Raw genomic sequence first — 27,659 nt, 5'->3', positions numbered from 1 at the left:
GTCATGACTTGAACTCATGCTTTCTAATGTGTTGTGGGCAATAAATCAAATTAACTGCAGTTATATCTAGTTAATGGGATTAGAGCGGGGACACACTGTAGGAGACATCAATCTGGTCTGGAAGTCAGCCATGAATTTGGTTCTCTCACATCTTACAGGGTCTCCTTGGCCAGCTGGCAGGGGCTGCTGGTCCACGGTGATTTACAGTGATATCTCTCTATTTTGCTGCAGTAAGGACTTCAGTAATTGTACGAGATATGCACTATAGACCAAAGCTAAAGATAATCCATGAAGAATTATTTTTCTATTGCTTCAAAATCTTAAAACATTGTGTGTTATTTTGGGAATAAGGTTATTCACTGTCTTGTGAACAGACAGATGAAAAAATTGATACCACTCGCATGTCTGTACGCTAAATATGAAGTTACAGAGAGCTGCTGATAACTTTAGCCTAGCATAAAGAAGTTAGCTTGGCTCTGTTAAAATAATGGATGTATAAAGAACTGGATACAGAGTTAAAGCCAGGGCCCTATGCATTTCTTTGACAGTTGTTCAGTGGCGCATTAAGCGAACAAAGTTCAGCTTCCATCTGTAAAATACCCGGATCTTATGCTATGCTTCCACGTTGTTGGGCCCATAAAGCAGGCGCACCAAAGACTTTCACCAGCTGAGCAGCTAACCTCTGGTTTAGCTCTCCGCTAACTTAAATGGGATAAAAAGATTTAATTGCGCAGCTCCTCTAGACTTGAAATGTTATGGGACTGAATGGATTAAGTCTGCTGAAATGAGTCATTTTGCGGCGGCTATCAAATAAATGCATCCACTAATTTACAGACGTGTCTTTCACAGTGTAAGTCTATGAGAAATGGTATCCAATGGTATCACGTGACGGAACCAGAGGTTGTAATTTCACAGTTTGGCCACTACATAAAATTGGCGTCAAAGCCCAGTGCCGTTCCTGGGTGCTTGGTTAAAATCTAAAAAACTGCCTACTAGTACCTCAAAAGGTGAACTAATTAACATTATATATCAAAATACACAAAGCCAAATTTAAAAATGACAAATTGTGGGAATATGGCCTGAAAGTATTTCTTGGTTGAGCGCAGCGACCTCCTGGAGTCTTGTTATCACAGTGAGTGGAGACTCTAGAAAGTCACTTCTACCTGCCAGGAAATAGTGCAGCACATAACTACCCATAAAACACATTTTCTTTTTGCATAAACAAGTTATTGGTGAGTTTTAAAGTTGTTGATAGGTGGATTTTATTGCCTTTAGAGAAAGCTGAGCTAGCTCTGCTTCCAGTCTTCATGCTCAGCTAAGCAAACGGTCTCCTGGCTATAGACCGAACCGCTAACCAGCGCTAACACTTCCGTGTAGGCAACTGACAATTTTTTGAAATCGCAGAGATATGTAAAATCAGCAAATTTGTTTACTTCTGTTGCCATTTTCAGCCTTAACTGTAATGTTTAAAGATACATAGTTATACGCAATAGTCCAACCTATCTAATGTTTCTATGCTTATTTCATGTACTGTTGTGCTTTGCTAGCGTGTTTGATACACCAAATCTAAAGGAACGGAAGCTGCAATGTACTGCTAAGCATGGCAGCCATAGCAAAACAGATTTTGGCCACCAAAAAAAATCAATAACAGTTTAAGTGTGAACTATATTTAGGATATTTTCAGCTCTTTACCGTACATGCCAACTAATTTAGGCAGCAGTAGACCAGCAGCTCCCATATCCTAAAATTACTGTTTGTGTCAATGGAGTCTGGTGTCTTATGATAACAGCCATGACGGCAAGATAAAGTGGTAAAAATATTCAAAATATAGTGTACACTTTCACTGATACTGTGAATTTTAGGTGTGCATTTTTTAGGTGGCTAAAAAACGAACCAATTGAGGCAGTGTTTGCTCAGCGGCATTTCATTTTATGTACGTGATGCAGTGGTTTCCTACCCGGAAGTTATTGTTAACAAACATTGTTATTCGGACTAGAGGCCGTTTCCTTGTTGCTAGGGCAACAACTCTGGTCCCTGTTTACTTCCTGTCAGCTACTGCATTAAGAAACATTACAACAGGAAATATACTTGGACTTAGATTGTTTATGTTGTCAAGTTTTAAACAGTCTGTATAGTGTAGCTTCAGATTTAGTGTACAGACACTCACTCAGCAAGAAATAATCCTCAATAAATCCTCAAATAAATATAGCTCTCATAATGTCAAACTATTTCTTTGAGGATCCGCGTAAATTCCACCACTTAGTTAGAAATGTAGCGACCACTTTAAACAAATGAAAGAACAAAGGAGATCATTACCTGCTCACAACATAACTGATAATTTCATGTTTACTGTGCATCATTTGGCAAATTCTGTAGTAAGGAATCACTTTATATAGACAAAGGATGCAATTATCAAAGGCCCCTACATCCCCTCTAAATTTCTGTGAACACTACCATAAATTTTCTTAAGCAAGACATACAAGAGATTTAAAATGCTCATAAATTGTAAAATACTGATATTTTTATTTTCAAAAATGCAGCAGAAATGTTTTATGCTTGACACAATCCAGCCATCCGCTGAGTCAATAAACCCATATGAAAAAAAATTATTCAGTCAATCAAACATCCATTAAATGTTATTTTTATATCGTTTTGTAAAAGTTCTTTGCTTGTCATCCACAAATTTTTCGGCTTTCATTTTTCACGTATTCTGTTGACAATTAACTAAAATCTCTCATGAAGAAGTTACTTAGGATGAGAGGAGGTTAAATAGGCCTCACTGTGACAAAGCTGCATGTAGTCGCACAGATGAGGCTGGGAGGGGGTGGATGGGAGAGGGTAGGGGAAGGAACAGGAAAAGAGGATAAAACAGGAAAGTTACAATATCAGGATTAGGGCCTTTGGTTAAATTACTGGTTAGGATCAAGGTTTGGGAGTTTGGGGTTTGTTTAGTTGACATATAAGGTTTTTATCTTCAAATTAGCAACCGGATCGACAGAGTTTCACCATTTTGTCATTTTTTAATGGCAGCCATGACAGTACCACATCCCTGCCACATGAATTGTCAATATGAAATTGATTTTATGAATACTGCGAATCTTACTATGATGACACATAGCAGTAACTACCACCACCCTCAAGCACTCGCTGTGAAGTCAGCAGGAAAACCTCCGACTTCTCTATAAAATAAAATCAATCATTATTTTTACATGTTGGTGGGGCTGCTTAATAATTAACTTCTTCTAAAGCATGTCTTGGTGGCAATTTGAGAAGAGATGGCTCCATTAAGAGGATATTGAGGCTTAAAAAGCAGTATGTTCGGAGGCGTGTTTGCCTTCAATGTCGAGTCAAACTATCACACAAAGCCGCAGTGATCATCCCTCCTCAGCTCCACCCAGGCTCCACCTAATTAATCAAATTGGCTCCGAACAATTGACAACACGGTGGCAGGTAGTAAACCAAACTCCAGGCTTTAGAATATGGCTGGCAGATCCACGTTTCTCTGCAGACTATGGGTGACACTTAGGAGAGATTTTAAGCTTTAACGATGATTAATTGAACAAGGTTTCAGTCAGCATTAGGTAGTTCAAGCAGGGGCTCTTCTAGAAATATGGGGCCCCTGGTTAGGTGTAAGGGCCCTAACACACCAAGCCAGCATTGGGTCGATGTCGGGTTGTCGGTGAGCATCTGTCACCCTAGTTTTGGCGATGTGTCCCGCACTGTGGCACTGGTTCAGCATGTTGAATCGGCATCGAAAGAGAAAAATGAAATCAGGGGAAGCACACAAACGGCTAAAGTCAAGAGGGCATAAGATAGAACAAACAACTTTTTTTAGCCATTGAGCTTTTTGCAGAAACGGTTCGTAATTGTTTGTCTTATTGTTTGTTAGCTCGCAGTAAATATGCTTTGTTCTTTCAACACTGGGTTGTGTTAAGTTGGGCTGGGTTGGGCTAGCGTCTTGAACCCGTCCTGTCGATCGTCTGGTTTCCCTTTTTGAACGTTTAATACAGACTATCGCCACCTGCTGGTATGGAGAGTAATTTCCTCTCATGCACGTGCTATTTGGCCACTTAAGTCTTTGCGGTGTGTTCAAGTGCAACTTTTTAGCTACAAAGCAGGTGACATGGGGCAAAGCAACAGTCGGGATTTGTCGCCACTAGTTCTTTGATGCCGGTTTGATGTGTGTGGGCCTCACAACGGTCAAATTAACACAAGACAAAGCATTCTTGATATTTTGGGGTTTTGGGACAAGCTGACTTGGGACCCCCTGAATCATCACCACCATCTGCGGGGACAATAATTAAGGTTGGGTTAATTAGATATTAAGGGTAAGGCCTTTAGGAGACATTTTAGGATCAAGCGGGGAAAGGAGAATGGGAAGGGAGGTTAGGTACAAAGGGTTAAGGGTCATGGTTTTTGGCTGGTGCTCAATCATCAAACCAATATTGCATTATCTACACAGTACTAGCTCGTCAACCGATGGTCAAACAAATAGACAGAATGGTGTGAAAATGTCCTATACTTCAACTACTAAACAAGTATCGAGATGTTTACACAGTTGAGAATCATTGAAATGACTGTGCATAGCAAATATAGCCTTTAAATAATGGTACTGTGTACATACTACAGTGGGTGAGATAGAAAGACAACCAGCCTTGCTTTAGGACACCTATACAATAATATAGTAATATCTGAAATGAAAGCAATAATGTGGTTAAATAAGTCATGTTTTAATGCAAGAGCAGGTAAATGCTATAAATCATAATATATCATCTGTATCTTCCCATTCTATTTACAAGAGTTTAACACATAGCTGGTAAGAGTGATTCTTCAGTAAGTCTGACAACACTTCAGAGGCCCTTTCATCTTCTGAAGCTAATTTCTGTCTCTTGGCACACTTTCCGTTCCTGTGTTTTCCATATCACTCTATCTCACTTAGTCTTTCTCGCTCTCACAGCAGCTAAATCCCTCTCAATAAAATCTTAATCTCTTTCCCACCATCTGACGAACTTTTCCTTCAGCTAATGTTGTTTTTTGTAATCCCCTCTTCCTCTCTGTCTGTCTTTACATCCATCTCTTGCTGAAATTTGTTTTTTTTTCCTCCTCAGCTTAGTTTGATCCTTGGCAGATAGGGCCTTTGATCTTTTAATGGAAAAAATGCTACATTCACATTTCACAGGTTGTTCAAGTTGACTTCAGCAGTCTGTGTGTGTGTGGTACTTCTTAGCTCAGTTCTGTGTCTGCATCTGCTCTGCTCAGTCTCAGCACTGCTTCGCTGTGCAGCACAGGTACAGTAGGAGATGTAAACTGATCCATAACTGACCCTTTTGCCACAGCGCTCCTCCTCTTCCTCCTCAGGTGTAGAAAAAGCAGAAGATTTAATATCCAAAGCAGGTTTTTGAGACATTTGATGGATGTCTTGGCTCGTCTCGTTCAAGGTTAAGAGCGAATGATGCATAGAACTGCATCTCCCGGGATCCAGTTTGTCTTCAGTTCCCCGACATGCAACACACAGCTGTCTGTCTTTTCATCCTGTTACTGAAAATGTCTCTCTGTCACTCCGTCTGTAACAATCCTGCAGGGTAATTAGTAGAGGTATTTAAGTCTCTTGTTTTATGTGTGTGTGTGTGTGTGTGTGTGTTTGTGTGTGTGTTAGTATGCGTGTGTGTGTGTTGTAATTATGTCCCTGTGTGCGCAAGTATCTTGCTGCGGTTATACACGCGTGGTGGAGTGTGTGTGCGTGGAGATGTGTGTGTGTGGCAAGTGTGTATTACTATATGGGCTATGGTGTGTGTATCCCTGGTGCGGATGCCCCATCCTCATCCCCACCACTGATCCAGGCGTCATGGGGGTCATCGGCGTCGCCGGGGTGACAGGGTGTGACCCAGGAGTCACGGGCAGTGATCCTGGGGTCAGAGACGTCATGAGGGGGACGTCGTCAGGCGAGCGGCGCAAGGTGAGGGTGTAATCGGGTGGGCAGGTCAGGCGCACCGTGTCCAGCGTGCTGTAGATGTCCTGGGTGTCCAAGCCGTCCAGGGCGTCCAGTGTATCCAGAGTGTGATGGTGGTGAGTGTTGTTTCTCTCGTCTGCTGATGCAGCATCACACTCCAGCTGCTTCACCTGAAAGGGTGGATGGTGGATGAGTAAATGAGAAGATAAGAAGACGATAAGGAGGTGAAGCAATGGGGACACAAAGAAATTGAATAATCAAATCTATGGCTGTTACTAAGGAGCTTAATTGTCAATTCATCCACAATTATTTTCTACAATTATTTTATATTTTCTAAAATCAATTTATCTTAATAGTAAAAATGCCCATCACAATTTTCTAAAGCCCAAAGTGACATATTCAAATTGCTTTTTTTTTCAACCAACATTCAAAACTAGAGCTGCACAACATATCATTTTTTAATCATCATCCCGATGTCAACTTGTTCGATGAATATATCGCGAAAACTACACTTTGAAATGTTATCATTCTTTTTTTTATTGGTGCCTTTTGTGTTCAGTTCAGTGTTCACTTTGTTCAAGAAGAAAATAATTATAATAATTTTCTTTAATTTCTTTTAATTCAACAAGTGATTGATTTTATTGAGCAGTATACTGAAAGCAGCAAAAAAACTGAGTATGCTTATATAATACATATAATATCTGTTTATTTATAGCAAATAATATCGTTATCATTATGTTTAGCAACATTATCACATATTTTCCTCATGGTGTGCAGCTCTAGTCCAAACACCAAAGATGTTCAATTTAAAGTGATACAAAACAGAGAAAAGCAGCAAATCTTCACAGTTGAGACGCTTGAATTGATTGTGTTTTGTTATTTTTGCTTGTTAAATGACTTCACCAATCAGCTTTTAAAAATAGTTGCTGATTAATTTTTAATTAATGAACTAATCATCTAAACTCTAATCAGATCCCATGTTGTTGTGGCTAATCTATATGGCAGAAATCAATGTCACAATTTTATTAAGACTTTTAATATCAATATATATCGTTTCATGGCAATAATAATATTATTATGTATGTAAGTAAGTAAGTAAAGCTTTAAAACACAATCACACACACAATTACAATAAGGGGTGGGAGAAAAAATTGATGCAGCATATCATGATATTTTTGTGTGGCAGTATTGTATCATCACACAGTGCCAAGTATTGATTTTTTAATTATATAAATTACTAATATTACAAATACAAATTAAGGCCTCTGCTTGAATAATAAAATCAATTGCCTTTTCAGTTCACTGGATATGTTTTGCTGCTGCAAAAAATGGCTGAAAGGAAAATGAATGGAAAGAAAACTTTATCCTATTAGATAAAATAGATGTCTACAAGGTGGGGATATACAGTTGAAAAGAGGAACTAAATAGCAATATATTCTATTGCAATACTCATCATATTGCAGCATATTTAAAATTGCAATTAGATTGTATCGTGACGTAAGTATCATGATAATATCATATGGTGGATCGTCTGGTGCTTCCCACCCCTAATTACAATGTGCTTCACACGCACAAAATATATGTAAACGAACGAATACACAAGCTTAGAATAAATTACAATATATAACACAGCACAATGAGAGACAGACCAATCCAAAACATAAGAAGGGGATGGAGATCTATGAACAGGCTTGCCTATGAAGATGAGTTTTAGATTGGGGAAAATGATTCCAGAGAGCTGGGACTAAAATAGTGAACGCGCGATCACCTACTTGTATGAAATATGGAAAAATAGTAAAACAACGGTTCAGTGAAATAATCCGTGTTCCTCTGTCATGTATTTTAAAACACTTAATGTGTAAAACAACTTGTAGCTCATTTGTAGAATTCACGTGAAATTATCATATATTCACAATATGAAATCAACTTAAAATCCATATCCAATAATATGGATAATTATTTTGAACCACCTTGCATGTGAAAATCATGTAAAAATCTAAAAGGCAAAAATTGGCAAGTGCTCTATCTGTATGTTGGTGTCATTGGCTCAGACAGTCAAGCAGACACGCCTCTCTGTATGCCTTCATTTCTTAAAATCAACACCACAATGCACTGAAATTACTGAAATCATCTATAAAGAGTAGAATAATGTATGCTAATGCAAAAAGACTATGCTTGATTGTTCTTGTCACACCAGATCTTCTGGTAGTACCCAAAAAAGCCACACGACATTTGAAAAAAAATAAAACACAATTACAAAAGCAGCTGCAATGTTGACCTACATTACTGTAGTTCAATTGCCAATTAACAATATTTGTCAGCTTTATAAGAGGTCTGACATTTAGCACACTCACTGTGTGAGATTTCAAAGACACTAGCTGAGCTCAAACGAGGCCAAATAGTCAGTGGATGAATTGGAGGCAATTGGAAGCAATTCAGGCAATTGGACACAGCCCACACATGCACTTGCATCACAACAAACTCACAGATACACACACACACACACACACACACACACACACTCATTCTCACACGGATAATGCCTGCTGATGACAGGCTGTGTTTTGCAGAAGTGCTCTACTGGCAGCTTCTCCACTGGCAAGAAAGGCGTTCACTCAGTCACACATACCCAACCTCAGCTAGCTTGATGTTACTTAAATGCACAATAATATGTGTGATTATTGACAATAAGCATGATTATTTTAAAAATAACCTAAAACGATGTGGCTACAGACGCACACAGACACTTAAGTTATACAACAATGCACATAGGAGCACAATAAAAAATACAAAAACACATGACTCACCTGTAATGACATCAGTCCCTCCCCCTGCAGGTGGGCGGCGACATCTGCCGGTGTGATGTCTCGTCTCGGGGGAGGAAGCGGACGTGGCCGACGGTGCTCCAGACGCCTCTTGTCTTTCTTGTACAGCAAAGCCGCGAATGCGAGGATGTTAAGAAACAAAAGTGACGCTCCCACCGCAATGGTCACTGAGAGTTCAGTTGAGTAGTCCTCATTGGGAACACGGACCCCCTCCTCCCCTCCACCTTGGCCCAAAGCAGGCTCCGGGGGCTGTGGAGTACCTCCTTGTTGACCTGGATGGCGTGTGCTGCTAGGCGGCCAACCTTTGGCTAGACGCTTGGTGTAAGAATAAGGAGTGTCATCCTGTGGAGAGGGACTATGGGTGAAGGAGGACACCGACTGGAGGAGCTCGTTGACGTGATGCAAGTGAGGAACCAGCTGGAGCCAGAAGGAGATTTTGGTGGCACGGTAGTGGTCTCTGACTCGGGGCTTCAGGCCGATGTGGAGGTACAGCTGCTCTTTAGGGGTGTACTTAGACCAGGCCACTTCTTCAAAACGGTTTGGTTTAGTGTGGATGAACTTGGTATCTTGAGGAACTGGCTGGTTTGGGTCACTGGGAAGAGTGAAACACAGTGAGTTATTTAATTAATTGTTTGTTTTTTGGTTATAGATAACAAAATGGAGGGATTAATCATTTGTGTAAAGGAAGACATGGATTTTCATCCCCTCTGAACCTGTTGTTGTACAAATAGCTGTAATCATACACAAAAAGATACACAGAAAAAAAGAATACAGAAATATGACAGACACAGTTAACTGTCACAGGAGTCAGGCTGGTGCCCTGCAAAAAAGGTGATTCGTGGGTGGTATTTTGTCTCAAATTTATTTCGTTTGGTTCTGGGTGAATAAAGAACATGCGGATCAGATCGGGGGTGTTCGATGATAAATAAATCAAATGTGTTACTAACAGGCACGTTAACTGTGGAGATGTACTGCTCACTATTATGAGAATAAGCAAAAAATATTCATTTACATAGAATTAATTAATTATGTTTCTGTATAACCCTCTTTTTTAAATACATTATCTAAGTGTTACACATATGAAATGTCCCAAATGACACTTTAAACATGCTGCCTAATCGATTTATTTGAAACCTGCATGGTTATTACAGGATTTGTGGTTTCAGGTCAGGCCGTGGATCTTGTGTTGGCAAGGTGGGTCGCGGAACTAATTGGTCATAAGTGCGGGTGGTGGGGCAGGTGCAGTATTGCAAGTCACAGTTTTGGTAGGAGTGGGTCTTTAAAACTAAAAAAGGACTCTGAGTCAAGTATCTGTCAGCAGCTCTGAGCATCTTTACAAATAAAAACACCATGTAAAAATCAAAATCAACTCACCAAAATAGCAGTGTAACACAAGGCTCGATTGTAACTGTTGCCAGGTTGCCATTGGAAACCATTTTGACAAATTGGCAACAATTCTAGACCTTTGGTTGTTATCAGTTGCAAACACTTTTTAACATATAAAAAAACAGGGACAGCCACCAGCAAAACATGCACTCCAGTCTAAATTCATTTTGAATATCTGTTGCATTAGTGATATCTAAATATTGTTGTTACAGTAAGAACCGACAATGAACAATGCTGCTCATGCCTTGGTGCATTTACTTATGTGCGCACAGGCATCTGTTTTAGATACAATGGCGAAGCAAATTAAGCTGTGAAAAGTTTAACTAACCCGTCAACATCACAAACGAATTTGCACATTGATTCAACTGACAAAGAACCAGGTGAACCTGAATGAAAAACAAGAATGAAATTTGCAAAGTCTTAGGTGGCAAACTATTCCCGCACCTTTGCAAAGCACGTACAACATACAGCTCGCTAAGTGACACATCTAGTTCAGTAGCTCAAGGGAGCACATCCTACAGAACAGTCCGTTCTTATTACGAACTCATCAAATATCACTGTTTTGTCAGTGCAGCGGTATGTTATGATGCTGGGCAGCATCCGTTTGAAATGCCATCAGTAACAATAAATATAAGGAGCTGGAAAGTTCCTATAGGGCAGGCGGGAGTAGAGGTGGATGGGTCCAACAAACCCTGGACTTTCACCTGGGAGCCAGCTGTTTGCTTCCTGAGCGAATGCTTTGCCAACCTATGATGTTTTCTTCTAAACCTAACCACGTGTTTTTGTTGCACAAGCAATTAACCTAACTTTGAGGTGTTTTACCAAATATAAGTTTATTCTGAAAAAGATCATATGCCTCTACCGAGCAAAAACTGTACATGTCCTGTGAAAACAGAAGTGTATTTTGAAAAGATGCAATGCATGTAACAAGCATAAACTGACATGGCGTCCTGGAGCTTCAACACCAGATGCAGGAGGACACCCAGCACAACATTAAAATCCACTGACAAAATGGTGATATATAATGAGTTGGGATGAGAATGCATTTCACAGAACCACGGGGCTGGACGAGCACTGGAGCTCGATGCAACACGAGCAGGCAGCTCAATGACATAATGAGGTTGAGGCTGCAGGAGCTGGCACACCTATTGATGGCCTGATAAACATTCGCATGATCAATGCTATCAACCAGGAGTTCCCTATAAAACTTATAAAACATCACATCTTATATTCTGAGAAATGAGGAACCCTTAACATCCTTAACTTGTGTAATGGATCCTCAAATAAAGCTTTCATTCTTTTACGTCACATTTTCATTATTAAGCTGATGTATAACTGCTTATTATTTCAATTATTCTAAATATAAGGTGACTGAAAATAGCAATCATATTTTCAGTTTCAGCAACTAAAAGCCCGATTGCCAGCCTGGCATCCATTTTTAAAAGTTAGTGTTGAGTCCTGCTAACAGCTAAGAACACTCCATGATCGACAAAGGATTACAGAAACCATGATGCAACAGAGAACAAAGTTTCCGTCTACATATTTATATTCAAGGGTCATATTTTAAAGTATTTCAGTGCAATGGTTCAATGTTCTACCATCCAAAAATACCAATATTTCATGCTTTTCAGTTTTTCAAATGTCAGAGACTCCTAACAGAGCTGTTGAAGAGTTTCTCTCAGCTGGCTACCGTCCTCTGGGGTGTGTGAGTTTCTCTCATGCTGTCCAATAGTTTCGCCAGCGCTGGCACACATCTTTCTAAATCAATATCAAAGTAACACAAGACAAACCAGTGGCAAAAAATATTTGCACAAAGCAGAACAACTTTTATTTCCCTGTAAACATCGCCCAAAGGTGATTCAGTTGCAGATCATTGATTTTTGTCCACTTTATATGCCTCTTACAAAACATTTCAGTTAATGTGCAGTTCAAACTCCTGCAGCCGGAACTGTGTGTGGATATTTGCCTCTCTAAAATCTGTCAGATATCTTTATTAAAGATGAATGTGTGTGTTGAACGGTGAAAATATCCTGAAAAATCACCTCTCTGACACATATGGACAGGCATTTATTTGTCGGTTTACCTTCTTATTTGTGTCAGCAGTGAAAATGGCGTAAATGAAAGAGCAGCACATCTTCACAGACTTGCCAGTTACACGCTATGTGCTCACTTGTCAATCAACACCTTATGAACAGCACAAAGAGGCACGTAGCGCACAGACCTACCGGCGCACACACGCTCACACAGGCTGAGGATTTATACGTCCACACAGAGGCTTACAAAATATACATCAGGGAGCATCATATCCTCCCCGTTAAATTGAGCTGTCGCAGAGTTCCATCACCGTCTGAAGCACTCTCAGCCGGGTGAAATCTTTTCTTCAGAAAAACTTCCCCATTGATAATTGAAGTGCACGCTGAAATCTCAACATCCCTCCTTGGTGATTTTGCTCCACAGCTTGCCGTAGTGGTAATGACAACACAAACTATGGGCTGGAAGCTGCTAACTTGATGCAATCTGATTGCCTTAATGCACTCGTGTTGAAGACAGTTTTTCTAATGCCTGAGTCAAAACATGTAAGCGCACAGTCCTAATTCTGCATGTTGTGAGATAGCAAGGCTCCGTGGTGATTTAGATCAAGGTCTAGACTGTAGATGTCTCTGTAAATCTGAAGAGGTCTCAGTGGAGGGAGCCTCGATTGGATTAATTACTGGTAATTACTCACTTCGAGCACTGCAGAATGAGGGTCCATCCTCAACAATTACTTTTATCTTGTATATCATGTCACAGTGGAGAGATAAAAGGTGCTCTTATCAGCGTGGACGTCGGGTTTTTAAAGTTTTAATGTGGATTCTTTATACAACTGTAGTAGTCTTTGCTACCGGCAGATCATTTCACTTTCAATTTAATAAATTGGATCTCTACAAGCTTCTTTAGCCACTGGCAGATAATTTTAATTTTGATTCAATGTATTGAATAAGCTCCCTGTCTCATTGCACCAGTTTTGACCATAAATGACTGAATAAGGATGCAGAAAGAGCGAAGAGGAGACAGGAGGAGAGGAGAGGACGGGAGAGAAGATTAATCAAACTGTGGCCAATCTTTCATTCTTCTTTTAGGACATTACCTTGGCTTTCCTCAAGGACTTTTTCAATAGCAGGGGTTCTTTAACTTTCTCAGCCAAAGAAGAAAAGCCTTGTCAAGATACTGACATGACAGAGAACCTGTGTGCACCCTCTGCCAAAATTAGTCTGCAGTGCTGCTTTCATGATTGTATCTAAAGTACTGTCTCCTCGTCAGACGTCAGACACCTTCTGAAGGAAAAGCCATTATAATAACATATCCTTTGCCTGTGAGCTCATTATTTTTGTTGCTCTAAAACTCCGGTGTTTTTCATCTAATGCATCATTAAATCTTAGCTTCACTCAGTTTAAGCTCCCATTCCAAATGAAACCTAACATTTTGAAAAACATTTTTTTTCCCTGTGCTATTAAAATGTTACTTATCTTGATGGAAAAACTTGACAGAGAAATGGATTTAGGCTGATCTGTCTGCACACAATTCCTACAAATTGCCGCCAATGCATTTCCCCCTGCAATTTCAACATCATTTGTCGGAAGTACATTTGCTAAATGCTCATCAAAACCTGTTAACTTCTCCCTGTTATTCTGTGTCTTTGATTGTCCTTGCCCTCTCTGTGAACCCTGTATTCCATGCCCCATGTTCATTTTAACTATCAATCAGTCCAACAAGTTAAAGATAAAGAAACCTTATGAGAGAGGCACTATGCCGTTTGTCTTAAAGACACCACAGACTTAAGTCTTGGCTGTCTTTTTTCAAGCTTGGAGGAGATTTGTTCCTGTAAAATCAAGAGTGAGCTGTCCACAGTTACAGCAACAACACTCAGCGCTGCCAAAACCTCGTCCCTGCAGAGCATCAAAGATAAAAGGACGATCTTTTACTGACAGCTGTGCATTTTCTTTCACATTTTAAAATGTGATTAAATGGCCTGGCTTTCATTCGTTACTGTGAGACATTTTCTCCATGTGGGTGGGGATTAGATATTGATAGCAGAAATTAGAAATGGATTTCTGTGTCTAAGAAAGCAGAAATAAAGAGGGCTGAATCATGGTGATGCTGCGCTTTGTTTTGTCTTGTTTTCTTGATTTGCTTTATATAGTATAGTCAGGCAAAAGGAATAAAAAAAAAACAAAAAAAAACCTCACAGTGGGATTTTTTTCCGATTGAAATCAACGTCTCACATCAGTGTACATTTTAACAGCTCACCCAGTCTTGGCAAAGTTGGTCCAGTAAGTCATGACAACAGCGCTCAGCATCACGTCGTTTTTGGAGAAGTTACAGTTGAACAGATCAGTGGGCCCCACCATGGGCACGCCGAACACGTAGGGCACCTACACACACAAACACATTTTAGGATAGCTTTCATTTATTACATTCATTCTCTTGACAGTAACCCTAACCATAAGTGAATCATGACAAAGCAAAGACAAATGCAACTTAATGTGTAACTGCAGTGGACCTAAATTCAGTAAATCCATCCTCAGTTTGACAAATATTCTGGACTGATATCCATCCCCACAAACACCAACTACAAATGCATGCCTACACACATTCAGTGTGGTGGACACAAGACAAGGAAGCATACACCTACACAAAAAACCTTGTTACTAAGAACAGCAGAAAAGATTCCTGTGATAAACTTCAGTCATCACAGTGTTTAATATACAGCAGCTTTACAATCAGACCTTCACATCCCCTGAACATTTCAGATATTTCATGCTGTAGAGGATTGCTTGATTCCACTTATTTAAGCACTTTAAACAAATCAATATGAAGTAGCACTTCACTGGTAATCTAAATCAAGAGCTCCTGATTCATTGCATGAATATTTCTAAAATCTCTGAGACATCAGTCACCTTAATTTTTGCCTCGGTCTGAAGTACCCACACCAAAAATTCCTATTTTTACTCCTCTCCTTGACATCTAATATCACGTTTCACACCACTACTACAAACACAACTATTAAAACTGTCACTAACGTTATCTCTCTCCATTTTAGCACAATACTGTGACATCAGCTCACCTCGTCACCATGGGCGGAGTCAGCCCAGGGTGGCGTGGCATCACTCTGGCAGTGGTGGTAAAAGGAGTAGAAGTAGGTGGGGGATCCATACTGAGCGTGGAGGTCAGCTGTGGCGATCGCTGGCGCCACCCATTGGTGGTCTGTGAATAGCGCTACCAGAGTCTTCCGCCGTGTTTCTGCATTGTCACGGTCCGCCCAGTCCGTGTACATAAACCTTTAGTGTATACATTTTAAATTAGCTTTCTGTCAATCTATTGACAAATCTTTGAATGTTATTAAATCATGCAAAAACATCATAAAGGTACAACACATTATGCTGTGCATGCATATTAACAAACACACCTCATAGTCAAAAGTCTGCATGTGCATATTCCATTTAAGACAACACTTTGACATTTTGGGAAATGCACTTAGTCGCTTTAAGAGATTGCTGTCAGTTGGATGAGAACATTGACATGGTAAATGGTAAATGGATTTGCATTTGTATAGCACCTTTCAAGTCTTCCAACCACTCAAAGTGCTTTTACACAATATGTCACATTCACCCATTTATACCCTCATTCATGAAGTGGTGGTTGAGGCTACCATACAAGGTGCCACCTGCCACTCATTTAAACATTGACATGCACTCACACACCGATGGTACAGCTACTGGGAGCAACTAGGGTTCAGCATCTTGCCCAAAGATACTTGACATAAGGATCCAGGAATCAAACCGCCAATCTCTGATACCACTCTCATGTCTGTTCACTAAATTTAAAGCAACCGCCTGAAGAAGGTTAGTTTAACTTGGCATAAAGACAGGAAACCAGGGGAAACAACAACCCTGGCTTTGTCCAAAGTTTAAAAAAAAATCCCTTACCAACACCATTAAAGCTCACTAGTTATTGTCTGTCTTCTATGATTAATCTATACCCAAACAGAAATGTAGAAACAAGTAGTTGTGCAGGAAGTAAAGTGACTATTTATGGCGAGTCTCTGCTGGTTGCCAGACAACCTCATGGTGATGACAGTATCTGAGAATGTCACTACCCCTGGCCAAGAAAAAGTCCAGCGCCCCATAAAACTTCAAACTGACCATTTCACCCTGTGGTTTTTGTACCGATAAAAAAAAAGAAAAAGATATAACATGTTCATTAGTGAGATTTAAAGCCCTGACACACCAAGTCGACGGTCAGCCGACTGTTAATGTCGGACTGTCGGTGAGCGTCTGTCACACTAGTTTTTGTGATGTGTACTGCACTAGGGGCCCTCGTTGGCCCCTGTCGGCTTTTTTTCGGCCAGTTCAGCATGTTGTATCAGTATCAGAGGCGGTGGAGGCTGTTGATTTGAGGAATCCCTCTGATTGGCAGTTCAGCTCAGTGCATGAGAAGAGAAACAGAAGTGAGGAAAGTAAACAAACGGCTAAAGTCAAGAGGATGTAACATCGAAGCCAACTTGTTATACCAGAGTTTTGGGGGGTTTTTTAGCTATTAAGCTCTTTAGCAGAAATGGTTCCTACCTGTTGGTGTTATTGTTGGCTAGCAGCCAGTAAATATCCTTAGTTCTTTGAACAGCGGGTTGTGAGCTAATTGGCTAACTTGCATCTAACTTGCATCTTGGATTCATCCTGTTGGTCTTCCAATTTTCTTTTTTGAATAACTAATGCGCCACCTGCTGGTATGAAGAGTTATTTCCTCTCGTGAAGAAGCAGAATGCATGTGCCTGTTGCGTGTTGGCTGCAGTCTTGCAGTGTGTTCATCTGCAACATAGGCCTTCGTCGCAACTAGTTCTTTCATGTTGGTTTAGTGTGTCTGGGCTTTGGAGCTGCTTAGGTAGCTTTTGTTATCTTTGGACAGAGTCAAGCTGGCTGTTTCCAATCTTTAGGCTAAGTTATGCTAATCATCCTCTGACTGTTGCATCACATTTAACAAACAAAGAGATGTGTGTATTTCCCAAAATGTCAAACTATTTCTTAAATACATTCAGACATTTACAGACTCACTCACCTGATGCTCTCTCTCAGCGTGTCTCGACCTTCTGGGTATCCATATAAACTATCCACAAAGTCTGACACTGCAAAGTCAAAGTCCTCAGCCGTGACACCGTCCTCAGAGTCCACAATGCCCTCCACAAACTTCACGCCCTCGCCCTGATTAACCCCCAGCATCACGTCGTAGTTCAGAAACTCTCCCTGCTCCATCAGAATCTGGGGGTCATCGGGTATAACATCACCATCAATCACCGGGGCAAAAGCCGTGTGATATTTGGCTGGCGTTATGTTCTGCTCCACAAGCTCGCGGTAACTCCGGCCCTGGAGGCAAGCAACCAGTTGGGTGCTGTCGTCGATGCCGCAGCCCACCCTCTCACCAAGCTGCCGGGCGTACTTGCTGGGCTGGTAGTTGACAGCCCAACTGGCTAAAGCGCTGCCGCTCTGGATGATGGCTCTGTGGAACAGGTCTGAGATACACATGAAAACATGCACATGAATACAAATATGCGCGTGCAAAGCATTTGCATACACATGTACACACATATTTATGCATGCACTCACACATGCATGCACGAATGCATCCATATGATTGCATACTTGGAGGGTTTCACAATACATTTGCCTGCATAAACAGATGCAGAAATAGCGTTCCTACAGCAAGAAAACACTCAACTCTCAGACATGCATTATTCAGAAGGATGACAGGTCGTGGTTAGAACAGCAGGTTCAAGTGGGGAAGGGTTAACGATTTAAAATAATACAGCTCTTAGCTATATGACTCACAGGCGGGCAGGATTATTCAAAGAATTCAAAGGCTTATTCAGGCATTTATACCAGTAAATGAAAGTTCAATTGGTCCACTGGAGACCAAGAAAGCTTTCATAACCATGAGTGTCACAGCTTTCACAGCACCCACCTACCTACCAACCATCATAGGTGCGCAACTGTCTATGTACCTATACTCTGTGTATTTCAAAGTGTAACAAAACTCTCCACATCTGTCCTTAAATGCAATTTTTAAACTGAATAAAACACATACGGTAAGCAGAGTTTGTGTCCATAATTCTTCCTTACCCTCCGAGTAGTGAGACAAGGTGAGCAGGCTGACGCACGAGGCCCCAGCCCCGGATCCAAACACCGTGACCCTGCTTGGGTCTCCTCCGAAGGCTGCGATGTTCTCCTTCACCCAGCGCAGAGCCTGGATCTGATCCAGCAAGCCGTAGTTCCCTTTTGCCGCCTGGTCACCTGTACTAAGAAATCCTACAGGCAAACAGAGAGGGAGACGTTGTTATTACAAACAGGTAGAACATATAGCACTTTAGTTTAAAGACTTACATGAAATCAAAGCTAAAAATGCTCCGCAGAGAAGTGAGCAAGTGTATAAATAATGAGTTGATCAAAAGAGATTTTTCCTGCTGACTTTTTGGAGAGTCATCTTACAATGTGCAAACACACGGGAGCACACAGGAAGGTGATTCCAACATCATGGCATCCCCACTGTTAAGATCAATTATGCATGAGTCTTGTTTATCATACCTTTAAAGAGAAAATTAATGACAAATGATGTGCCTCCCCTGCAGTCCCTTGCAAATTGGATTAAATCAACAAGGTACATCCATATTCATGTAAGTAAAAATCCACTTACACACACACACACACACACACACACACACACAGGGACATAAACCTACACACACATGCAGCTACAAACGCAGCTATCCCTTATTCCCTTTACTGCTGACGGTGTTAAACAAAAAAGGATCCTAATGGCTCACTCCACTACAGTATATCTCATTACTGCAGAAGCTAATTTCTCTGAACCTCAAGCTGGCCATGAACACATTCTGTAAAAGTATAATAAGCAAGAAAGGCGACGCTTTTAAAATATTACATTTCATCACTTAGGAGTAATTTGTTAGAAATTTCTCTCAGGCACAATGGACATTATGAGGAAATTATATTAATGTGACCATAAGAACAGTTTCAGAACACTTTAATATAAACTACATGTGCTTTCACATGTTTAAATGTATTTGGTTCTCTACATGTTCGTAGAAACATGCCCCATTTCTTGCAGATTACAATAAAATTAGCAAGAAAATGTGCATAAATTTACACTGCTTTGCATATATGGGCTCACCTCACGCATCCAACTTACGATGACAACGATGAGGACGAAGAGGAGGAAGACACTGCGACTCATGAAGATGGATGATGATGGTGATTATGGTGGTGATGGTGGTGATGATCGTGCTGGAGGTGGTGTAAACACAGAGGATGGAGATGAAGACAAAAAGAAGCATGTGGGACTGGCTTTGTTCAGCTCGATATGGTGATTACTGCTGTAGCGACTACTTTTGTTCCCAAGGTCAGAATTAAATAGTTATTTCATTCACCAAGCAGATGCAGATTTATGCCATCATATAAAATCAATATCTCATGAAAGCCTTGAAAGCTTTTAAAATACAGAAAAGACGGCATGGGTCTCATAAACTCAAATCAATATTTTTTTTTTTTTGGTGAATACTTTAACCTTTTAACATGTATTCAGCTCTACTCACTTCATTTTCAAAACTACTCTGTGTTTTTTAAAGGAACGCCCCCACGAAGTGGCCTTACTTCTGAAAGAGAAATGTCTTTTATGAAGTATTACATAATTTGGGTGCTCACATGATCTATAAAATGTGCTAGAACTGCATAAAAAGGTAGAAAACTAAATCAGTGCACTAAATAATTTACAGAGAAAGTGCAGCCAGATGCCCAAAGAATCCACACATTACTGTTGCTCTCTTACAGTAAGTACATTTTAATTGGATAATCTATATAAAAATTATCAAAAGCCTTGTTTTTGTTTCACAAAATGTCCATCACTCTCTGTAGCACAGGTCCACAGAATCGAATAAATTAAAGAGATACCAGTAATGGCATGCATACCACATGCACATGTGTTATTAACCTGCTGGCACTACTTAATTTCCTCATATGAATTATTAAATAGTGGGTAACTCCTAATGAACGTGAGGGCATGGTTTAACCCAGCCAATGGTATAATATGCAGCTTAATTTGACTTAATCAATATGAAGGCATGCTGCGCTCACACGAACCACTCTATACTCGGTGTCAAACAGTAAATGATGCCTTCAAAGGCTCTCTTTAACCCTCCTCTGGCCCTGCTCAGGCTTTGCAATTTTTTATAATTGCAGCCGTAAAAAGCCTAAATGCTAGGATTCCAAGACATTCTATTTATTCAGCCTGTGTGCTTTGCATTGCTGTCTAAAATTAGAAAAAACACAGGGAATCAGATTTTCCCTGTTCAGAGAGCAATGAGTCAGAGAGTCATGGAGGTAAAAAAAAGGATCAGATTTGAGTCAATGCTAGTAGTGGAAAAAAATTGGCTTCAGGGGGTTTATTTCCACTAGGGACACCCACACTGAACATGTTTTCACTCAAAAAAAAAAAGTGAAAAGGCAGTCTGGGTGAAAACAACTCACTAATGGTTTTCACATTTCATAGCTCGCTGAAGGAATAAACAATCCAGATGGTGAATACAATGTAAATGTAAAGACATTACCAAATTCAAAGTGAGGAACAGCGCTGTGCAAATTCTTAGTTAAAAGGAACAGCGACAGTAATCATTTATACCTCTTTACTAACAAATACATCACCCAACAAAAAGCTGACAACCCATAACAAATGAGAACTAACTGAGTTACATAACAACACTGACTGTGGTCATGCATTACTTACTCATACAGGAACATTAATCACTACCCAACTAGAGTTTGAGAAGTAATGACTGACCACTGTCACAGACTAAACTTGCATTTCTTCATCTCATACCACCTCCTCTTCATCTAACAGGGTCGTGTCTAGATGGTAACGCCACAATCACGAAAACTCCCATGAGATTTCAAGAGATCATTTTAACATTTTAACCCAAACAATTATCTTTCCCTCACCCTAACCAAGTGCTGTTTGTGCCTAAAGCTGACCAGACTTTAACCGCAGTAATGTCACATCATTTACGACAAAGACAAGAATATTTTGAAATGGCTCACAAGGCTTTCACAATTCTGGGACTACCATCTCGCCACAACCTTTTAACAGGGAATCCATCTGTTCTCGTGCAATTTTTTTAAAGGTTCTGTATATATGAAATTCAGAACGTCTAGATGTTCTAGAGCACCAGCATCTCCGACCAAAACTAAAGGGCGCAGTAGCCACACTGAACCTCTTCCATATGTTCTCAGCAAAGTGTTGTAAAACGCAGAGAAAGCAGCCCCAAAACACACAACAAGATGATGGTATAAAATGTCCCTCTTGTGAACGACGTCAAGCTACGAGGTAAGACCACTAGGCAAGCAAGAGGATGCATATCTTGGCTATTGGAATATTGATTTTTAACGTAATGTATTCAGCTTGGTAAGGAACTATTTCTTTGATCTGTGAGGACCTAAATCCATATAACAAAGTGATTAGCTGGCTCGCTATCCTGCTAATGCTAGCTACCTAAAACATCCAATAAAATATGCTTGAAGTCACCTTCAGCTGCATGCTTGTCGCTTCAACAATGCTTTGTGAGAGGTCACTCTTTAAGTCTCTTTGTAAGCGTGGGGAGGGACAGTTTAAAGGAAGGGACTCGCGTGCTCTAACCCTGCATTCCTGTGGTATCGGAATAATCGGAAAAATTTGTCTCGACTGGAATGTTTTATGTGAACACTCCCGTAATTCAAAGCAACAACTCGGGAAGTCAAAGAATATTTTGATACAGGAGTTGACAATGTCTACAAGTAGAAACATGGCAGTTAATGTTCTGTAAATGATAATAAACTCTTGATGTATTCACATATTGTATGTTATTGCATGTAATTTGCAATAAGGTATTAGATAGCAACCGTTAGTTGCTGTCGACGTAGAGTGACGTAGATTAGTTATAATTTTATTTATTAGCATTACTCAGGCAGTAATATTTTAGTATTTTCCGGGGATGTACTAGTGCAACGACAAGTCCAGAAAAATCTCTTTGTAATATAAAGCTTTAAACTGTTATCAACATGTTGTGCAAACGCTCTGACCAATAAAATACAACAAATCTTCTTCGTGGCATCTGTGTCGTTTCCTTACTTAAAGCTCATGAACACACCAAAGTTGGAAGAACGACTTCCCAACTCGGAACAATCCAAGGAGCATACGAATGCAGCATAACATGCACATGCAGAAGCTCAGATTGCAACACACACACAGAGGAAGCATGACTTCATTCTCTGCTCAGGACGACATTACTCCACTTATATCCTCACATAACAAATAGGTGTTTGCTGCTATATCGAAGTTCAAAATCTAAAGAACCTTTAAATGAAAAAACAGCAAAATTCCCACCGTATATGTATGCAACAGAGATGTGTGCATTGCATTTTCAATTATTATCCATTCATCGCCCTTTAGCCTAGCCCCAAATGTAAAGTAAATTACTATACAGTAGGTTTATGAAACCGCAGTGATATTATCAGAATACCCAGAGCACCTTGGCAGTAATTGCATTGCTATTGTTCGTGCTCAGAGGGTGCAGCGTGGTGGTGAAGCACAACTGCAGTCATTTTACAGTAAAATGTGGATTGTTCACTATAGATTGCATCCTGGTTGCATGTGCTTGAAAGGCATCCAAGGCGTGCATATATTAGTATATTCATTGGTTGTCAAAGTAGAGGTAGGCCTGTCTCTATTGCAGCATAACTCGATAGGATGAAAAACTATTGGAATATAGAATCCGAAGGTATGCTTCAACAGTGACGCTAACAGGCTCAGGGAAGCGAGGGTTGAAATGCAGCTACACCCATACTAAAAGCATATACAGTCGTATACAGTGCCGGAGTGTTCAGCAAATTACACAGATATATAAGATATATGGTTTTACCCAGTACTCCTAGGCGATAGTTGAGGGTTATGACAATGACGTTGCCGTAGCTTGCCAGTACGCTGCCATCCATCATATTGCCAGTGCCTTCTGTGTATGAGCCCCCGTGGACGTAGACCATCACTGGCCGCTGACCCCCCTCCTCATGAATGTCTTGGAGAGAGAGAGGAAAACAGATAATAGATAGATAGATAGATAGATAGATAGATAGATAGATAGATAGATAGATAGATAGATAGATACTTGCAGCAACATATGGCCTAACGATGTGCTCAAGGTGACATCATTGATGCCAGTGCTGTACATAATCACTTTTTGTGCACGAGTGTGAGCACAGATCCACCCACCTTCCTTCTGCCTCCATTCTGTCTGTTGTTAATGTCCATATTGACCGACTGTCCACCTGTCCATTTGTATGTATCTCAGCCTTTAATCACTCGGTGGGTTTATACATACAAAAGCAGGAACAGTCTGCGGCTCCTTTGCTTCCCTATGCTTCATATCTCCCTTCCTTCATTTCTCAGTGGGTGGAAATAAATTGAGGCTGTGGGAGTGTTCATGCTTGCCATTGTGTGTGTGCGCGTGTGTGTGTAGGTGTTTGTGTGCATGTGGGGTCACATGCATGTGTATGAACCAATATGTATGCATGAGTGAGTCTGTGTCCTTCCCACTTTCCTCCACAAGTAAAGGCGTAAACCCCTTGGCGACTGACGCAGGTGTCTGCATATTAAGTGTTGGTTCAACCAGAGGCGTGCACGAGGGGGGTGGAGAGGACTAGTTGGGACTCCACGTAACTTTATTTATTTATTTATCAAGGGTATGTCTTTGCCCTGACAGGATTGTTCCATGTTTAAATTATATGTCACAGCCGAGGCGCCTTCAAATTAACTACCCGAAGGTTAGCCAGTTCCACTCTGTTTTGACCTTACGCGTGAATGACCTATAACACATCATCCTGTTCTCACCCCACATGCATATATATTCACCTTTGTCCCCTGAGAGGGTCTGGTGCACACTAACCTTCCTCGGTGGGCACGTAGATATTGAGGTAGAGACAATCCTCACTTTGGTGAGTAAGGTACGTCGCCGCTATATCCAGGTTAGCCGTGAGCCAGGACGGCATCATGTCTCCCAACATGCTCCTCTCATCCAGAGACTGCGGACACACTGGAGCAAACTGCGTCACATTTCGTATTCCCGGCCAGGGCAGAGGAGGCTCAGGCGGCTGGAAGCGCCGGTCCCCCGTTGGAGGCCTGGCGTACGGTACTCCCAGGTACTGGATGACTGGTCCCAGGAGGTCAGAGGGCAGCGGGGTCAGGATGCCCCGGATGCGGCCCTGCGCCGTGGAGATGACAGGCACAGTCTGCTGTGCTGATAAGGAGGCCGGGTAGAGAGAAAGGGTGAGGCAGAGGGAGAGAAGGAGGGATAGAAACCCGAACGGGGAGGAGAAGGTTGGGAGAGGGGACAGGGGAGTTCTCCTGGTCCTCAGCTCGGACATGATGGTGCGTTTAGGGGTACCTGGGTGATGAGGGATGGGAAGGGAGGAGGAAGGGTTGGGGAGGGCGAGGGTTGCGGCTGTGTTGACCCTTCAGAGGTATCCAACACTCACACACAGCTGCTGCTCAGCTTGGCCCATAGCACATACAACACACAGTCCTGACTCTTGCAAACAACCTTTTGCTTTTGTGTGTATGTGTGTGTGTGTGTGTGTGTGTGTGTGTGTCTGTCTGTGCGTGTGTTTGGTCCTGTGTGTGAGTCAGTGATTCTGTGCCTCTGAGTGTGTGGTGACTCAGTCAGCGAGTCCCTTGAATACGTGTCTGTATGCGTGTGTATGTGTGGAAGTGTTTAAGCGAGTGTGTACGTCCTGGACTGGCGATTTGAGCATGTGTGCGTGTATGTGTGTCTGTGTGTGTGTGTATGTGTGTGTGTGAGTCTCTCGTTATGTAAACAGTAGCATCACTGTTCCTCTGTCACTCTCTCCTTCCGGTCACCCCCATAACAAGCCCAAACTGCCTCCTGGAAAAGAGACAGAGAGGCAGAGAAATGGAAAGAGGAGGAGAGAGGGATTTAATTAGTCTTCATTAGAATAATCACAGTGTCAAATAGATAAAATGTCACGCACGCACACACACACACACACACACCGCAGCAAACTTACACATCACATCAGAAAAATAGGCTGTGCTACCTCGCTGCTGTTCACGTTAAAAATAGATATGAGAGCGATAGATAGGGCAAACAAGATGTTGTCCGCTCAGCTTAACTCGGTGTCAGACTGTCAGGGCTGCTGTGTCACACAGGAATGGCATGTGTGTGTGTGTGTGTGTGTGTGTGTGTGTGTGTGTGTGTGTGTGTGTGTGTGTATCCAGTATGAGCCGCAGACATATGTCACATCCTCACTACACAATGTTTCACAGATCACAGGACCCAGTTGAGGGGGGGTGAGGTTGGAGGAGGGGATGGAGAGTCACGTCACATGCTTAATTAAACCCTGAATACACCACGGGGCTCCTGACCTGCATGTAGCATAAGGTAGGAAGCCTGTGACACACACACACACACACACACACACACTTTGTTCTCTATCTCTCTCCAACAGATGCATGCACACACCTCTTCTTTATGTCTCTCAATAACACACTAACACAGGTTTTTCCTCTCTTGCAAAGATGCACACACACACTTTCTTGATCTCTCTACATGCTCACACACACTCTCACACACACATACACACACAGCTGCTCCCCAGCCGACACTGCTATCTCTCACTGAGGGCCTTAGGGCAGAATATTAACACATACACACACAGACGCACTGAGAGAGCAACATCAATTTCCGTGTAATCACACACACACACACACACACACACGCACAATAAGCAGCAAAGATATTAGAGTGTCAAAATGATCAGTACTATCGCTCCTCCCATGTTAGACTGTATTGGTGTCGGCTGTCCAAGGTGCTAGTTAACATTCCAGTGGTGATCACACACACGCTGATGAATAACGCTCCATTTATCAAGGCAAACCCGCCTGCCAGCCTCCCCTTGTATGTTTTCACACAGAGAAAGAACAGAGAAAAGCTGCGCTGCGTTTTTATTCCCATCATAAATAAAGCAGAAAAGAAGAAAATAACAAATACAAGCAAGTGTGTGTGTGTGTGTGTGTGTGTGTGTGTGTGTGTGTGTGTGTGTGTGTAGGGGGGGAGAAAAACCCCGCTTGCCTGTGAGGTAGAATATCCTGTCTAAATCTCTATCGGCACTGGAGCTGACTACGGCAAAACACACACACGCGCGCACACACACTCAAATGCAAAGCCTCAACCTGCATCCTCGCTGCAGTACAAAAAAAAAAAATCAAATGACAAAATGTGGGATGTAACCTACCCTGCCAGGGTGAGAGGTGCGAAATCCCACGGAGCATGTTCCCGTTCCCGTCCACCGCAATATTCGCCTCGTGTTTTCGCTGCTGCAGCTTATCCGACGTGCCCGGGATGGGATATTGGGAGATATTCCTCTGCTGCTGCTGCTGCTGCTGCTGCTGCTGCTACTGCTACTGCTGCTGGTGGTGGTGGCGATGGCACGTCTCCTGGGTGGGAATAACCCAAAAAAAAGAAACAAGAAAAGAACAACAAGCCTCAAGCTTTAAGTCCGCAAAAATGTGCGTATTTCAAAAAGCGTCGTTTTTGGATGTAGTAGAAATTGTGTTTCTCAAAGGATCGCAAGGCCCAGGACGTTCAAATGATCAATCTCCCTCTCTTCCTTTCTTTCTCCTCCCTCCCCCATCTCTCTCTCTCTCTCTCTCTCTCTGCCTCGCTCTTCCTCTCCCTGTGTCTCTTTCTCTCCCTAGATGCGATTGGACAGTGTGGCAGGCAGCAGCTACTGATCCAATGATACGCACCTAGCTCCGTGAGGAAGCGCAGACTGGAGAGAATGGAGAAGAGGAGAGGACCGACCTGTGCAGGGAAACACACACACACACACACACACACACACACACACTGAAGTGCACACCATTACAGTAGGCACACTGGTGCATAAACACACATGGCTCCACACATTCACACACACACACCTGTGGAAAGTCATCACACAAACACACATGCACAAATGAAACACCTGGGAAAGAAAGGATGCATGCTCACACTAACCTGTAGCAAACACATGCCCAGACACATTTGCACACACACACACACACTTTAACACAAATGGTGCCCGAGTGCACAGTGACCTCTTGAGGACCATAACAGGAGATTCTGTCTCTATTCAGCTCTGCCTGCGAGGAGCCTTCTCCCTTAGGCACTGTGTGTGTGCGTGTGTGAGTGTGTGTGTGTGTGTGAGTATGGTAATGCAGTGGGTCTGCAGTCGCTACTAACTGTGTTTGGGAACACTCCTCACGTCAGCACAGCCTGCCGCAGCAGCATTCAGAACTTTCTATTCCTCTCCTCAACAATCTTCCATCCACCCATCCATCTCTTTGTCTGCCTGTCTGACTCTGTGTCTGCTCGT

At 41.8% G+C, this 27,659-nt stretch overlaps 1 protein-coding gene across 1 annotated transcript; it reads right to left on the bottom strand.

The window, feature by feature from the left end:
- Positions 1–2,513: 2,513 nt before the first annotated feature.
- On the bottom strand, positions 2,514–26,921 carry LOC126393299 (neuroligin-4, X-linked-like). The gene is made up of 9 exons (XM_050049387.1): positions 26,538–26,921; positions 24,173–25,168; positions 23,153–23,305; positions 18,312–18,497; positions 17,254–17,704; positions 15,266–15,479; positions 14,449–14,573; positions 8,758–9,367; positions 2,514–6,120 (listed from the first exon to the last, which is right to left on the bottom strand). The coding sequence occupies exons 2-9, from the start codon at positions 24,648–24,650 to the stop codon at positions 5,713–5,715; spliced, it is 2,625 nt and encodes an 874-aa protein (XP_049905344.1). The 5' UTR covers positions 24,651–25,168; positions 26,538–26,921; the 3' UTR covers positions 2,514–5,712.
- Positions 26,922–27,659: the final 738 nt, after the last annotated feature.

Source organism: Epinephelus moara, chromosome 7 (genome assembly GCF_006386435.1).
Source record: "Epinephelus moara isolate mb chromosome 7, YSFRI_EMoa_1.0, whole genome shotgun sequence".
NCBI classification, from domain to species: domain Eukaryota; kingdom Metazoa; phylum Chordata; class Actinopteri; order Perciformes; family Serranidae; genus Epinephelus; species Epinephelus moara.
This window is presented reverse-complemented; position numbering and strand designations above follow the sequence as displayed.

Bases quoted from the DNA above. Each gene is read 5' to 3' on its own strand.
- LOC126393299 (XM_050049387.1), bottom strand. From the start codon at position 24,650: ATGTCCGAGCTGAGGACCAGGAGAACTCCCCTGTCCCCTCTCCCAACC. The intron at 23,306-24,172 runs GTTAGTGTGCAC...TCTCTCTCCAAG, and splicing joins CTACGTGCCCACCGAGGAAG to ACATTCATGAGGAGGGGGGT. The intron at 15,480-17,253 runs GTGAGTGAGTCT...TATACACTAAAG, and splicing joins ACGCTGAGAGAGAGCATCAG to GTTTATGTACACGGACTGGG.